The 14,388-nt window shown below is 39.6% G+C and overlaps 1 protein-coding gene across 1 annotated transcript; it reads left to right on the plus strand.

Annotated features, from left to right (window-relative positions):
- Window positions 1–642: 642 nt before the first annotated feature.
- LOC138599217 (HMG box-containing protein 1-like) lies at window positions 643–8,735 on the plus strand. The gene is made up of 13 exons (XM_069670720.1): window positions 643–658; window positions 1,725–1,808; window positions 3,246–3,353; window positions 3,459–3,654; window positions 5,268–5,394; window positions 5,519–5,630; window positions 5,753–5,865; window positions 6,151–6,307; window positions 6,392–6,536; window positions 6,649–6,767; window positions 7,703–7,880; window positions 7,974–8,115; window positions 8,199–8,735. The coding sequence occupies exons 2-13, from the start codon at window positions 1,739–1,741 to the stop codon at window positions 8,214–8,216; spliced, it is 1,485 nt and encodes a 494-aa protein (XP_069526821.1). The 5' UTR covers window positions 643–658; window positions 1,725–1,738; the 3' UTR covers window positions 8,217–8,735.
- Window positions 8,736–14,388: the final 5,653 nt, after the last annotated feature.

Here is a 14,388-nt window from a genome sequence, read left to right on the forward strand (position 1 = left end):
TTTTAATATATAATAATAGTAATAATAATAATAATAATAATAATAATAATACAACATCTAAAAATACACTAAATAGTGTAGACTAAAGGCTTTATACTAGAAACGTGTCTAAAACACTTAAAATGGGCATTTTCTCCGACATCTTCAGTTACTTAGCTGACTACCTGTTTTACTTGCTGAACAGGATGCATGACATCCCTGCAGGGGTCACATAGCATGCTTTAAATGCATTTAATCTTTGAATTTTATGTTCAAATGTGAATGTTGTGCCAAGAACATTTCCGTTTTTGCTTTTGTTAGGTTGTTGTGACATGTGACATAAGCCTATTGCCATATTGCAAGATAAAGAAACATTGTTATATCACAGTCTGAATTCCGTGATTAAAATAGTGACCTGATATTTAATAGATTTTCTCAGTACAGTAGATTACATGTTTTATAATTGCCAGTTACTGTACTTTTGGTTTATCCATCTTTTATCACTTTAACCCACCCACTGTTTTATTGTTGTGGTGGTGAAAATAAAGAGAACAAGTCTGCTCTGAACTGACCAATGAGGACGAGAGAAGCGCCAGATTGACGTTAGATTCGGCCAATAGGAACGCTGGACAGAAAGCGTTTATACCAGCCTTCATTCCCGTACAAGGCGACTGTTTTGGTGAGTTAAGGAAAGTTCATTGAAATAATTTGTGGCTTTTAAAGCGTTGAATTTGATAACTGATTCCGTCATTTGAATGATTTCTCCCTGAATTTGCCACTCAAGTCATGATGTGAAACTGACAACGATTATCTTTCTCCGTATCTTCTGTTTCGCTTTTCTCTCCGTAAAGCTTCATTGTTGACGTGAGCTAACAGTTGTTTTGTTGTAACTGCCTTTGCGCAACAGAAGGCTTCGTCCATTTTAACGTATTTAAGCATATTTTCACTCCGAATCTCATTTTTATCATTCGTTTGTGTGTGGAAAAAAACAGAAGCTAAATCTGTTTTGTTTTCGTCGACGTAACTTTTCACTTTTGTTCCGTGACAACAAAGTAACCCTGCCTCTATGGAGTTTTCTGAAGCGTAACAATGTTGACACCATTGAGATTTAATAATGTCACAGTAGTTAGCGTATGTTGTGTGGTTATTTTCCTGCTTTTAGCTCATTTAAATTACTTAATTTAAACGACTATCGCAGCCCTTCTCAGCATTGAATGAATGGGCTTTTTTGCGCATGCGTGCAGGATCCCAAAGTTTATAAACAAGAGGGAGTCACATGACGCAAGTATTGTGAAATAGATAAGACTCTAACATGTTCTAATCATGTTAACATGTTTGAAACCGAATATTTCAACGTCATGTGTGAATTATACTTTTAATCCTCCATCGAAAGAAAACTGTTAAATACACTATGGATAATTGAGAATGTGTCTAAACTTAAATGTGTTATTAGGTAATAGCAGCCACTGGAGTGTTACCCTATATCACTCTGTGTCTCCTTATGTCACCCCTACCATTTATAGCCTATACATCACAGCTCAGTGAAGGATCAAGTTTCTGTGTTGGTGGGTGCTTAAAGCAGAAATCCAGATGCTTTAAGGTTACCTGCTAGTTAGATTTTCTACCTTTAGTATATGTCCTATATTTTTGAATAACACATTTTTGACACATAAAACTGTTATGCTAATAAAGTGTGACGTGTTGGATGTGCAGTCAGCTCATATTCTGTTGTGGTCATGTTTCAGTGACTGTGGACACCATGGTTTGGGAGGTTGTGACCCCCAAACATCAGAACATGCAGGATTCAGAGCCTCAGGGTGAACACACAGGTAACCACAGAGTAGCAAACTACAGAGTAACCTGTCTGTACTGTGTAATTACTGACTGAAAACTCCTTAAGGGATACCCCACACTGACTTAGTTTTGCACTTTTATGAAGTTGGGGGATTCACAAAAGTAAAATAAAGAGTAAAGTCAAAATCTAAGCAGCATAATTTAAGATATTCACACTTTAAATCCTCAGTAGATTAAAAATTGAACCTACACTGTTTAATGCTGTATTTTGTCAGACGCTTCCTGCCTGGTCAACTACCGTTTCTTTCAAACTCTGAGTACATCTTCAGTTTGTAGCACAGGCCTTCTACTTGTAGTTTCAAAGCCCAGGTCCAATGACATCTTTAGACTTAGTTAAACTTCTCCAAAGCTACAGAAAGAGTTTCTCTATAAGATAGACACATCTGTTAAATTAAAAGTCAAGGCTTGTTATAATAATTATATACTCATAATTAATAATAGATTATGAATAAATATAATTATAATATTAATGTTATCAATGAAAATAATAGACTTTTAATAGATTGGCAATAGAGTCACACTTCACTATACATGATATACACTTATTAACTATTTTTGAACAGTGTTTGAGTTTTCTGTACGTTAATGTGTTAAGACCAATAATCTAAATAGCATTAAACTTATTCTTTACAATGCAAATCAGGAAATCAGTATGTGATATGACAAAATATGTTTTTATAAAATCTTTAGCCTATGAATACATTAGAAAATGTAGATAATTCTGTAAAACACCTGACTATTAAAAAGCCTTTTACAATTTGATCTGAGGCCACAATAAAGAATCTTCCACGCTTCAGTCTTAAATTAAATGATGAACAGTGTTGGATGGATTTTCCCCATTTTGTCATAACAGAATCAAATCTTGACCAACGTCAGGAATCTTATCTTACATCACTTCACCCTAACTTATCTCAAGCTGGGACATCCTAAAAACCTGATCCCACATTGCTTCATGTTTCATGTCTATTACCACGCAATGTTCAACTATGACAACTATGTAAACATTGTTTTTTTCCTCTTTAAAACATAATGAATAGTACATTCAATCTAACTAAATTGGGCAACATATATGTTGGGCACTAAACTAAACTGGGCTGGGTAAGTTAGCTGTTGATACCAAAACAAATCATCAAGAGCTGCCATACAGACTAAACAGGTTAGCTAACACTACCTAGTGGAAAAGTGGAAGTAAGAACAGCTAAGCACTTATCCTAAAGTTAGGAGTTTATTGAGATTATGAGGAGTTAGGATGCTTGAGTAATACACTTGTCTTGTGCTAACTCAGGACAGGAACGTTGACTCGAGACTGTTCATCATTTAGGGCTTTTGTTAATCAGGACCTAACCCTATTGTTGTGGATGGGATGTGTCTCGTCTGTAATATGGTCCCTATTTGGCTTCTCTTACCTACAGCAGTGATGATGGATACAGACAGAGACCAATCACATGACCTACTCTGCTTTGAGGAACACCTCCCCTCTTCACCTGGATTCCCCACCAGTGACAGTCACATGGAATACGGTACATAAGACGCCAGCATGCTGTGGATGTAACACAGCAGATGGATAAACTTCATGATAACGGTAATACAAGAGTTTTCATCCACTCTTTGTTTTCTCCTCCTAGACGACCTCCCGGACCTGCAGGAGGTCCAGGAGGAGGTGGCGCAAGCAGCACCACCTGTCTACCAGGTGGACGTGGGTGTGTCACACCAGGAGAGGCATGCACACGCTCAGCCTCCAGACACACACTGGCTGACACAGCTGGCTCACATCGCCACCGGGCCCCAGAGCCCACTGCTACAGGGGTCTCCTCACAGCAGGTAGGTGTGCTATATATACCCGAATTTCCCCCCTGGGCATCAATAAAGGAATATGTTATCTTATGATGCACAAACATTTTGATTTAATGGATGAAAAGTAAGAATAAAACGTGTCTCCAAAACTCTGTTACAGATCTAAACCAATAAAAATGAATTCAAATAAGAATGAATATTTACATGTATGCACTGCATCGAAATAACAGAGGAACATTAAGCAGTATAAAATATGTACTATAAACTTCTAAATGTGCCATTTTGAATTGGCTCTACAAATTACCTTGGGTCCTTCCTTGGGTCCTTTCTAACTGTAGCTACTACACCTCCAAGGGCGTAGAATTGGGTATGTTAGAGCCACGTCCCTACCAATATACAGAAATGACTGAATTGTCCCTAACTGTTGCGCTTTCAACCAGCGGAGGAATCTTTCACATGAGACAGCCGTCACTCCGTCTGTCACTGTAAACAAGGATTCAAGTCTACAGTTCATTAAACTGAAATTTATACAGCAGAACAACATGTCTTTCTGAACCGTGTTCGAGCTGTCCCTATGCAGGCGCACTCGCTCTCTCTCTCCCTCTCCCTGGGGGATTGCAGTTTGTTTAAACATTATACATACTAATATTAATTAATATCGCTGCCCGAATGTCTTTGGTTACAGCGTGACATTTGAAATGAAAACAGCTCATCATCGAAGCGTGCGGTTTTAAAAGTAATATAATAATTAATGGACAAAATAAAGGATAAAGCCTATTTACTGCTACAAATACTAGTTACTGAGGTGGAGGTAAAGACAGAGATTGGAGTTCATATACTAAAGTAATTTCTTCTTTTCAGTTTAAGCAATGATGAAACAATAATAATTAATTCCTTCATAAGGCAGAGAGAGTGCAGATGAAGCGGAGAAATCATTCTGTCAACTAAACTACTCAGAGACTAGCAGGAGATATAATGACGGGACTAATCATATTTCAAATCTTGCTAGAAAAAAAATAGAATTAAAACATTTTTAAAAAGTTGATGTGCCCACCAATGTTACAATGAAAACTACGCCCTTGTACCCTCAGATGTTTCTTTGTGCTATCTGTAGTAGTTGCAGCCACAGATTGTATGTACGATTGCATGTACGCAAGTGGACGTAACCCATTGGTTAGTGGACAGCCTATAGGGCTAGAAGAGAAAGAGGGGTTAGCACATGCTAAGTTATCAGCTAATGCTAGTGCTATCTTTGTTAGCAAGGTGCATCTGTATTGTGATGCTAATTTTGGCTAGCTAAAAAAAGGTTTAAAGAAAATTATCATACCAAAAAATGACCAGCCAACTCCTTAGATTGTCTTTAAGTACAATCAAACACTGCACAAGACATCTTATGGTCACTGTGAGGGGAAATTGTCATAAGCTAGCTACGGCCTAAAGCACACCCTGTGTTATCATCTATTTGACTCTTAAAGGGATGCTGTATTGAAGAAGACTTGAACCTATCGATAAAGACCATAAACTCATTACTGAAATGTTTACTGAGGTAATAAATCAACTGAGAAGTAGGGTGACTTTCTTAGACTCCAACTTCTAACGACAGTCTCTGGGTGCCACTTATGAGCCGGTCTCTTTTTCAGCTCTTCTTCAGTCTGCCTCTCCATTACCAGCAGCAATCTACATTCCTACGCTCGGCCTCCTCCCTCTCCTCCCCGCAGCACCTCGTCGCCCTCCAAAGGTCACGGCAGGGAGCGCCGGCGCAGCAGGGTACAGCTCATGTTTACCTGCGTCCTCTTTGCATGCTTTCTGTACCGTTAGTTTGGAGCCTCCTGTGTTTACTCCAATTTGTTCCTCTCGTCCCTGACAAAGATGTCGCTCCATGTTTCCACAGAAAAGCAGTGAATGTGGTTCTGTGGTGTCGACCAGATCCTCTCTGTCTGACGATGAAGATATGGGCTGGAGCTTCACCTGGCCCTCCACCGCCTGGCACTGCTTCCTCAAAGGTAGGCACACACACAAGCACAATAATAAAGATATGCTCTCTTCTGATTCTTTAGCTGCCACTCTTATTGGATCATCACTTTTGTCTGCTGGGAATAATAGATATTTCTTAATCTGTCATCAGGCACTCATCTGCGCTTCCATAGCGGCTCTAATGTGGAGTGGCAGGACATCGAGGACCTGGACTCCACTGAGGAAGAGGACTCTGGTGATGAGGAGCAAAGCAGATCTCTGAAGGTACATTATGCAGCGCTGCGCTTAGACTGTCAGACTTCTCAGTTCACAGTGTTCCTTTTGATTTGGTGTCCCATCTGTTGTGTTTCTGGTCTGCTCTCAGAGCTCGTCACTTTTTGTTCAGTGTCGTATTTTAACAAACAGCAGCAGCCATCTGTATAATTAAAGAAGCAAAGAGACGTAAAAAGAAGCCTGATGAGACTGTGAATGAAATACAGAATATATGCCGGCAACAAAGCGATGATCCACCAAAATAACTGAGTAAACACATTGCTTCATCCTTTGCAGAGTTATGGCTCTGAAGGTCTGCAGCTGGTGGAGCATTCAGAGATTATGTTGTCTGGACAGGCTGTCCTGCAGCTGACCTTTGACCCCGGGGCATTCGGACGGACCCCATTGACTGCCCGTTGCCAGATCGATCACCCGTTCTATGTCAAAAGCAAAGGTAGGTGTGATAAGAAAATACTGGACCTGTTACAATAACAGCAACATTATGTAGATCTTTACACGCTGTGTTACTTTCTGGCAGGGTGGTCGTCATTTTACCCGAGCTTGACCGTGGTGCGTCATGGGATACCATGCTATGAAATGGAGCTTGGAGGAGTGTGCCTTCCTCCAGGACACAGGGATGCCAAACATACCGATGACTCACTGGTCTTTGACACGTTTAGGAGGTAAAACAGACACGGACGCGGATGAATGCTCCGGTAAAAGTCGAATCATCCAATGCAAATACATTTGACTGCTATGTGTCAACACCTGTTTGGTTTTGCCTGTCCTCCTCAGTTATGACTTCACTCCTCTGGACTCCTCTGCGGTTTACGTGTTGAGCAGTATGGCCAGACGGCGGCGTACCTCCCAGTCCAGTGGGGGAGCCGTTTCTCCAGACAGAGACACATCACAAGGTGCAGAAAGCATAAACTGCATAAGCAAAAGTGACAGCATACAGAGTGAACCTAGCCTCTTGGTTTGCAAAAGTAAAGCCAATGCAGAAGTGCCCTTAAGCCTTAATGTTCCTGCCACTGGCTATATATTACAAGTAGTAATAGCCACCATGACAACAACTTTTGGTTTGTGGGCTACTCTTCTGAAACTTTGAGTTTACAATTATGTTCATCGCCATCTTTTTTTTGGTTTTTGGGAGCTAGAAGTGATCGTATTTGGACGAGAGGGTGGATTTGCGTTGCTAAGCCTCTCTTGGTTGAGGAGTACATTTCATTTAAATGGCACTATAGGAGACTAGAAGCTGGTGATTCAGACCATAAATTAATTAGGAAAAAATGTTTACTGAGGTAATAAATCAAGTAAGAAATAGGGTAATTTTCTCATAAATTTATACACAGTCAGAATTGTTTTTGCAACCAGCAGAGTCGCCCCCTGCTTGATGTTAGAAAGAAAGCTTAAAGGAGCAGTTCACCCCTGGAAAAAGCCACAGTCAGTCAAAGCTGGTTTTCTCTGTAATCAATAGAAGCAATAATGGAGGAGAAAGTTGTACAAACAGCTCATGGTTTCACCCATTCTACATTCCTACGCCATTGCCTGCAGCAAAAACAGAAGTATTTCTTACTTGACCGCTCCTTTCAGGCGCAATGCATGCTGGGTGTTGTAGGAATGTAGAATGGACGAAACCACAAGCTGTTTGTACAACTTTCTCCACAGATATGGCGCCAATTTCAAATATTATCGCTTCAATCGATTACAGAGAACACCAGCTTTGACTGACAGTGGCTCTTTCCAGGGGAGAATTGCTCCTTTAGGAATACACAAAAACAACGCTCAAGCAAAGTTGCATTTAGGAAAGGAAACCTTTTACATTTTTGGATGTGTTTCTAACCTGCAGGTGCCAACAGTCCCGGTCCCTCCAATTCTCCTCGTCAAAAGCCAACCAAAAGCCAGCAAGCCAGCACAGCAGGAAGTGCCACGCCCACTAAGTGCAAGCGGCCAATGAACGCCTTCATGCTCTTTGCCAAGAAGTTCAGGGTGGAGTACACACAGATGTACCCCGGAAAAGACAACAGGTGAGTGTGCTTTGTGTCTCTGTGTGTGTTGTGACTCTGCAGTGTTTGTTGCTTTGGAAATAAAGGATTTGTGTGCGTGTGTGTGTGTTTCAGAGCGATCAGCGTCCTTCTCGGCGAGCGCTGGAAGAAAATGCGAAGTGAGGAGCGGCGGGTGTTCACCGTTCAGGCCAAAGCCCTCGCAGACGAGCAGAAGAGGCTCAACCCGGACTGCTGGAAACGCAAAAGAACCAGCTCTGTAAGGACACACACACACTCACACACACACACACACTCACAAGGTTTTTTGCTGCTGTCTAATTCCTCCTCTTTGTTCAACAGGGTTGTCAGGGAAATTAAGGCTGCAGACCAAGAAGAGAGCCTTTAGGAGCACACACACAATATATTAGCAGTGATAAGGAGAAGGAGCGACGTGTTCCCTTACACTATGCTTCAATATTATAATTAGTTAACAGATGTGCCTTGATCTCTTAATGTGAGCAGCCTTTATGTAGACACGTTGAACTGCACCAAAAACTGTCACTTCACTTTCTTAAGCTTTCAAAGGGTGCTACATGCAACATTTTAAAGAGGTTTAAATCATATATTTTATAGTAACTAGTTCTTTAACAGGACATCTAAGGCTCCTGATCACCCTTTCCTCTTCCTCCATAGGAGACCGTTTTTTCCAGACGAACTGGGTTTTATTTATGACGCGAGTTTATTTCCACGTTTGATTTCACAGGAATGTGACAATTATAAAAAGAGAGATTCTGATGTTTTGTTCAGTTTCTCACCATATGCTTGAAACAGGTGGAAGTTGTGGTGCTGTAGCAGTGTAGGTAAAGTAGACAATGTAGCTATTTTCCCAAAATTATATATTATATATAAAGATATATGCAATGTGTTTTCTTGCCTGTATTAATTGCATTTGCACAGTGTATTGCACAAGGATACACATTTTAACTTTGCTTTTATGTAATTTATCATGTTATATTTGGCTATTAAACAAATGCAAACCATAAATTCTCAAATAGCTGTTTCCCAATCCAGGAGCTGCATCCTTCGAAGGCCGTATCTGAAGGACGATTGCGTCACAGCAGCGCGTCCAAGGCTGTCGCAATTTAAAGTCTCCTACAGATGCGGCCAACAAATGCGTCCTCCTTTTCCCGGGCCATCCGGTGCATCCTTCGCAGGCCAATATATCCCGAGAATCATTGTGCGCCAATTCAAACGACATGCGGCCGAGGAATACACTTTAAATGTAAAAGTTTTTGGTTTCAATTCATTCGAAAAGCTAGCGTTACACAAGTTTAAAAAAACACAAAAGGGCCCTTGATACAAATTATTTAAATTAACAGGAGGCGTCAGGAGCGGCGTTTGGTGACGCAAGGGTAAGGGCGGGAACAGCTGGTGACGCAAACAGGAAATCCTCTGTACCCAGACCATCTCATTTCCGTTCGGCTTTAGTGGTCTGCGCAGGCTATGAATGACCGCCTCCTCCGAAGGCTGCAGGCCCTGGGTTGGGACACAGCTATAGTTTTTTTTTTACTCAAACTGAGAGCAAATCTTAAAATTCTTAACATGAAAATGCTGTCCTGTAGATTAGGGGGCAGAAAACCCTTTTACTTCTATGGAAGGCTTTTATTTTGAAAAAAGTAAGAAGCGGATTTTCTCCAACAGTTGCCAAGAAAGTACAATGAAAACGTCGTACTGTAGGAATTAATGCTCTGGTTTTACTAACCAAAATTAACCATGGTAGCCATTGTAGTGGAAGTACTAGCACTAGCATTTTTGGCTTACATTTAAGAATTTATGGTTATTCATTTGTATTGTCACAAAGCACATAAAATCACAATTGCCATTATAGCACGAGGCAGGGTGGGTGAGTTTATTTCATCATTCAGTAGAGTCATCATTTACTCTACTGACGTGTCCTTTAGCAAGGCACTGGATCCCTAGCTGCTGTAGAAGGCAGACTAAAATACTCTCGTCATTACATGAATACACGTTATTGCTTTTATTTTTTAACACCTGTGTGCCATGATAAGAGTTTAAAATAGTTTTCCACTGGCTTTAACAAAGAGTGAAATAGAGATAAAAGTTTGTCGGGTAAACATTTTCCAGACCCTTTTTGTACTCAAGCAAAGCTAACAGATTAGCTAACAATCTACTCATTCATAAATTACCTTTGAGACAAGGACCCAGGGCAATTAGGGCTGGCAGGTGGGAACCTTATGTGATTGAGTGCTAGTGTTTCATACAGAGTTCTAGTCATGTTGTGTGTGCAGGCAGGATGTAGATCTGCTTCAGGGTTTTAGTGCCTTTAAAATAAAATGTTGATCCTCCCAGGGTGTGCACTCATATTCTCACTGAGTAACGAGGTTTATTCTTAATGCACTATACACACTTTATCTTATTTGACTGCTACAGTATAATGTGTAAAGGCAATTATTAATATGATTATATAGAAATATATATTTTTGGTTTTGACTTAATCTTTGTCAACCTCTCATGGTTGCGCAGTGATTATTTAACTTGTGTTTGTCTTTACTATCGTGTCATGTACAGGTCCAGAAGGGGAGACAATGCAATATAAAGTGTAATATTAAAAATAAAAGCATGATGGAATCTGTCATCACAATGTGGTTGCTTGTTTGGACTTATTTTAGCTCTCCAATCAATTTTCTGTTATTGTAATATGTTTGTGAATCATGTTGGTAAAGTTTGTTTCATGTTAAGACTTGTATACATATTTTAATTTAATTATTTTTCGGAGCCTCTCCTTCCTCCTGAAACGAACACGCCGTTTAGCCATTCAAAGGTTAGACCTTCCTTAGCCACGATTGGCTGACAGTATTATAGTGTAATATTATAGTGACCGCGTAGCCCCTCCCCGACGTGTGCGTTCCCACTCCAAAGTAGAAAACATGGCTGCTCTAGGATCGGTTATTCTTATATGTACGAGCCAGAATCGCCAGGAGGTACCTGAATGTTAAGTTGAAATCTTGACAACAACTTGACTACAAGCTCGTGCAAGAAGGCAGCCTGAGGTGAATGACGGTGAATGCTGATTGGTCGATTTCAGGAAGGTTCTACGTAGAAACCTGCAGCTGTTCTGAATGGCCCATTTCAGAGGCGACCTTTGCCTTTGCCGGAATTATGCAGTTTTCACTTTTTCACTGTGAACAATAAACACCCAAAAATGTGAAACCCAGGCAACATATGAGAACATCCATTCGAAGGATATGGCCCCTTTAAGAAAACATTAAGGAATGAGTTTGGGTCTAAACAAGAACATTTTATTTTTTTCCCGCCCAGAAAAAGGAACAAGTTGAAATCATAAAGTTTGCTTCGACCTGGAGTTATTTACATACTGCACCAGTTTACGGCTGGAGATAAAGGTAGACACATTAAGCTGCTACTGTAATCCAAAAGATAAAAAGTGATAACATTCCATTAAAACTATAAACATTATCAATATTTCCAGGCTAAATTATCAAATAGAATCGGCACAGTTATATATGTGTAAATGACTAGAAAATCACTTTTTATAGTAAAATAGAAAATATATAGAAGTACAGTATAAACATACAATAATTTGGCCTTTTGATGTATTCAGGGCTATTTACATATATCAGACATTACAGATAGATCTGGTTTGAATCACTGGTTATGTTGCAGCAGCCTGTGCCATTTTGCATCCCCAGAGGAGCTAAACAAACGCTACAGAGTGGGCGCAAAACAGGCACATGTAGAAGCTGCAAGATTGTTTAAAAGTGATTCAGAGGTTTATTGATCGTGTCTGACGCAACAAAAACATTTGGACTCCCTTGAAACGAACACAGTCATAGCAAGTGACACAAGACGTAGAGAAAGAGTACTGGGATCCAGAATCGCAGCTCTAAGCTTCATCTGTTCGTCTCTCTTTCCACTGATTTGTCTCATTGTCTAAACAGCAGAGTGTCAACAACATAAAGGCTGTTTCAGCTGAATTATCTTATAGCTGAGTATACTAAGTGGTTTATCGGTCAAAAGGATTGGTAAGATTATCAGAGGAATCTGCAACTTTAACAACCTTAAAGGCTTACAGGGACTGTGGTGTTTTTTTGTGTAGTATCACTTTAAATCCCAAATTGCCTCTTTTAAAAATCCTTTCAGCCTTATAGCATTTCCCTCTCTTCTCTCTGACCTTTACATAAGAAGGTAACGAGCGAAACAAGACTTTAAGAAAATAGAAAAACTTCACAGATCATTATTTTGGCATTAGTTACACAGTTGTATCAAAACAGGTTTAGAGTACAAGAGCATGAATTACAAAAGGCACAGGGTACCAGAGACCATGGAGCCAGTGGCAACAAGACATGAAGAGAGACATTTAACAGCAGTTATAACCGGCTGTCACGAGTGAGGCCTTCGCTATTCAAAACATTACTCTAAATAAGGGGATAAAGTAGTTTGAGCTCCAAAATGTTATGAAAGAAAATAAGGGTTAAGAAGAAAGTCATTTGCTGCATTACTCCCCCCTTTTAGCATTGAAGTCATCTCGTTCTAATTTTGTCCGCTTTCCGAATTCAATATCTTATCTATCTTTGTTTTAAAAAAAGAAAAAAATTAAACATGAGAGAGATGAAAAGAAAGAAAAAAAATATATCGATATAGGAGTAAATAAAAGAGACACAAATAAAAGAAATAAATGATAATGAAAGATGAATTTAAGGAAGATTTTAAATTCAAAAGCAGACTCCTCCCATTACTAAGAAAAAATCTTTTAAAGAAAATTCTGGGATTACAGTTTCAAAGTTTGTTCATATTTGTGACATATTTGTTTTTAATGAAAGCCCTCAAAAGGTTCTTGGCTGTCTCTCAGGCAGTGTTGCGGCTCTGCTGCTTCAGGCTCCATGCTGACCAGCAACACACACAGCTGGACAGGTTGTTTGTTCTTGTTGGAAAGGCAGTGAATCATTTTTGGTACCACTTTCTAATAATGGACCTGTTTTAAAGTACCGTATTGATCCTAATATAATATTTTGTCCCCTTAAAATAGATCTGAAAAAGTGGGATCGTGTTAAATTCGGGGTCTAGACTTTTAAATGTATATATACTGTACATTCAACAGTAGACGGCGGCGCTTCTCTGTAAAGCGAGTGTATCCCTCATGACAGAGGCCAGCCGTCACTCGCAGCTACAGAGCCAGGGGGATGGAAGATGGAGAGACACGGTGATTGTCCGGAACAAAGTGGCTCAAAAGTCGGCCAAGTTAACCAACAACTGAGGCGGAGTTATGATGTCAGTTTTAAGATAATTGTTATCAAAGCTGCAGATTCAATAAACACGTGTAAGGCAGCCCAAAGAGGTGGTCTTAAAACTGCTAACAGTCTTAACTAGCAGATGGTAACAGAGTATGTCGTACTGCGGTCCTCAAAGCACTTTGATGGTTAATGATTTATTGAAATTTTGGAATTTTATATAATTTAAATGTGACAATTTAATCTTAAAGATATTGGAACATGATTTTATGTAAAAGGTAAATAAAGGTAAATAAAATTGTTTTCTTTATAAAAACATGATTTGGTCTTTTTCGAAGGGGTCGTCTTATATTCTGACCAAAACGGTACTTCTGAACTGTAATAAATGATTTTACTAATGGCTATAAATAATTCACTTATGCTTTATAAATCAGTTATTGGGTCGCAGGTGTTCATCCTTTCTTCTGGACAAAAAAATGCAGCAGTAATTAAATTATAAATGCTCACAGGTTTTTTATCAGCGATCAAGGTCCGTGTACCCTCTGTCCAAAGCTGTGTTTAACTTATGAATGAATAAATAAGCAATGCATTGTTTTGGGTTTTTTTGCAATTTCATTCGAATTAAAAAAAAACAAAAATCCACACACTTTTCCTGTTTCCGTCTTCTATTTCCATTCATTTGAATAAATTTCAACCTAAACAAAATGGGCAAATCCCAAAAATATTTTGTCCGAGGGTGGTAGTCGGAAATCGACATTATTCTACTTGCAATTGTGCTGATTGTGAGGGACTTCTGCGTTTTAATTCATATAAAAAATAGAAAGTTAAGTTGATAATCTCGAAGATTTCATGTAAATAAATGTCTGTTAAGTCACTATCTATCGCCAAATGAGGTAACACAATGGTGATTGAGCCTATGGCCCACTGATGAAAGCCTTTGCATTTGCAGTATTACAGACTGGGTGTCTGTGGTGACTTTCGCGGAAAAAAATCACAAGCGGCGCCCAGTTAGTGACACGTTTTCCATCAGCCAGCAGTGGTTGGTCTGCCAGAGAGGGTAGGCGGAGCTAAGCGGCTGCTTTTCCGGCCTCTGCAAGATACAACTTCAAAAATAAGTGAAAATCCAAAGAAAAAGAAACAAATTTGACGCTCAGATAAGGCAAACAGTCTAAAAAGGAAAGGGAACGTCAGCCAGAAAAATCGAGTTACAACCGGAGCCAACTGTGGACGTGAAACATGCAACACTGTCTGGATATCTGGGAAGTGTGCTCCCGCAATTACTG

This window comes from Semicossyphus pulcher, unplaced genomic scaffold, assembly GCF_022749685.1.
Source record: "Semicossyphus pulcher isolate SPU_LCO1_2020_fin unplaced genomic scaffold, fSemPul1.0.p SCAF_20, whole genome shotgun sequence".
Classification (NCBI taxonomy): Eukaryota; Metazoa; Chordata; class Actinopteri; order Labriformes; family Labridae; genus Semicossyphus; species Semicossyphus pulcher.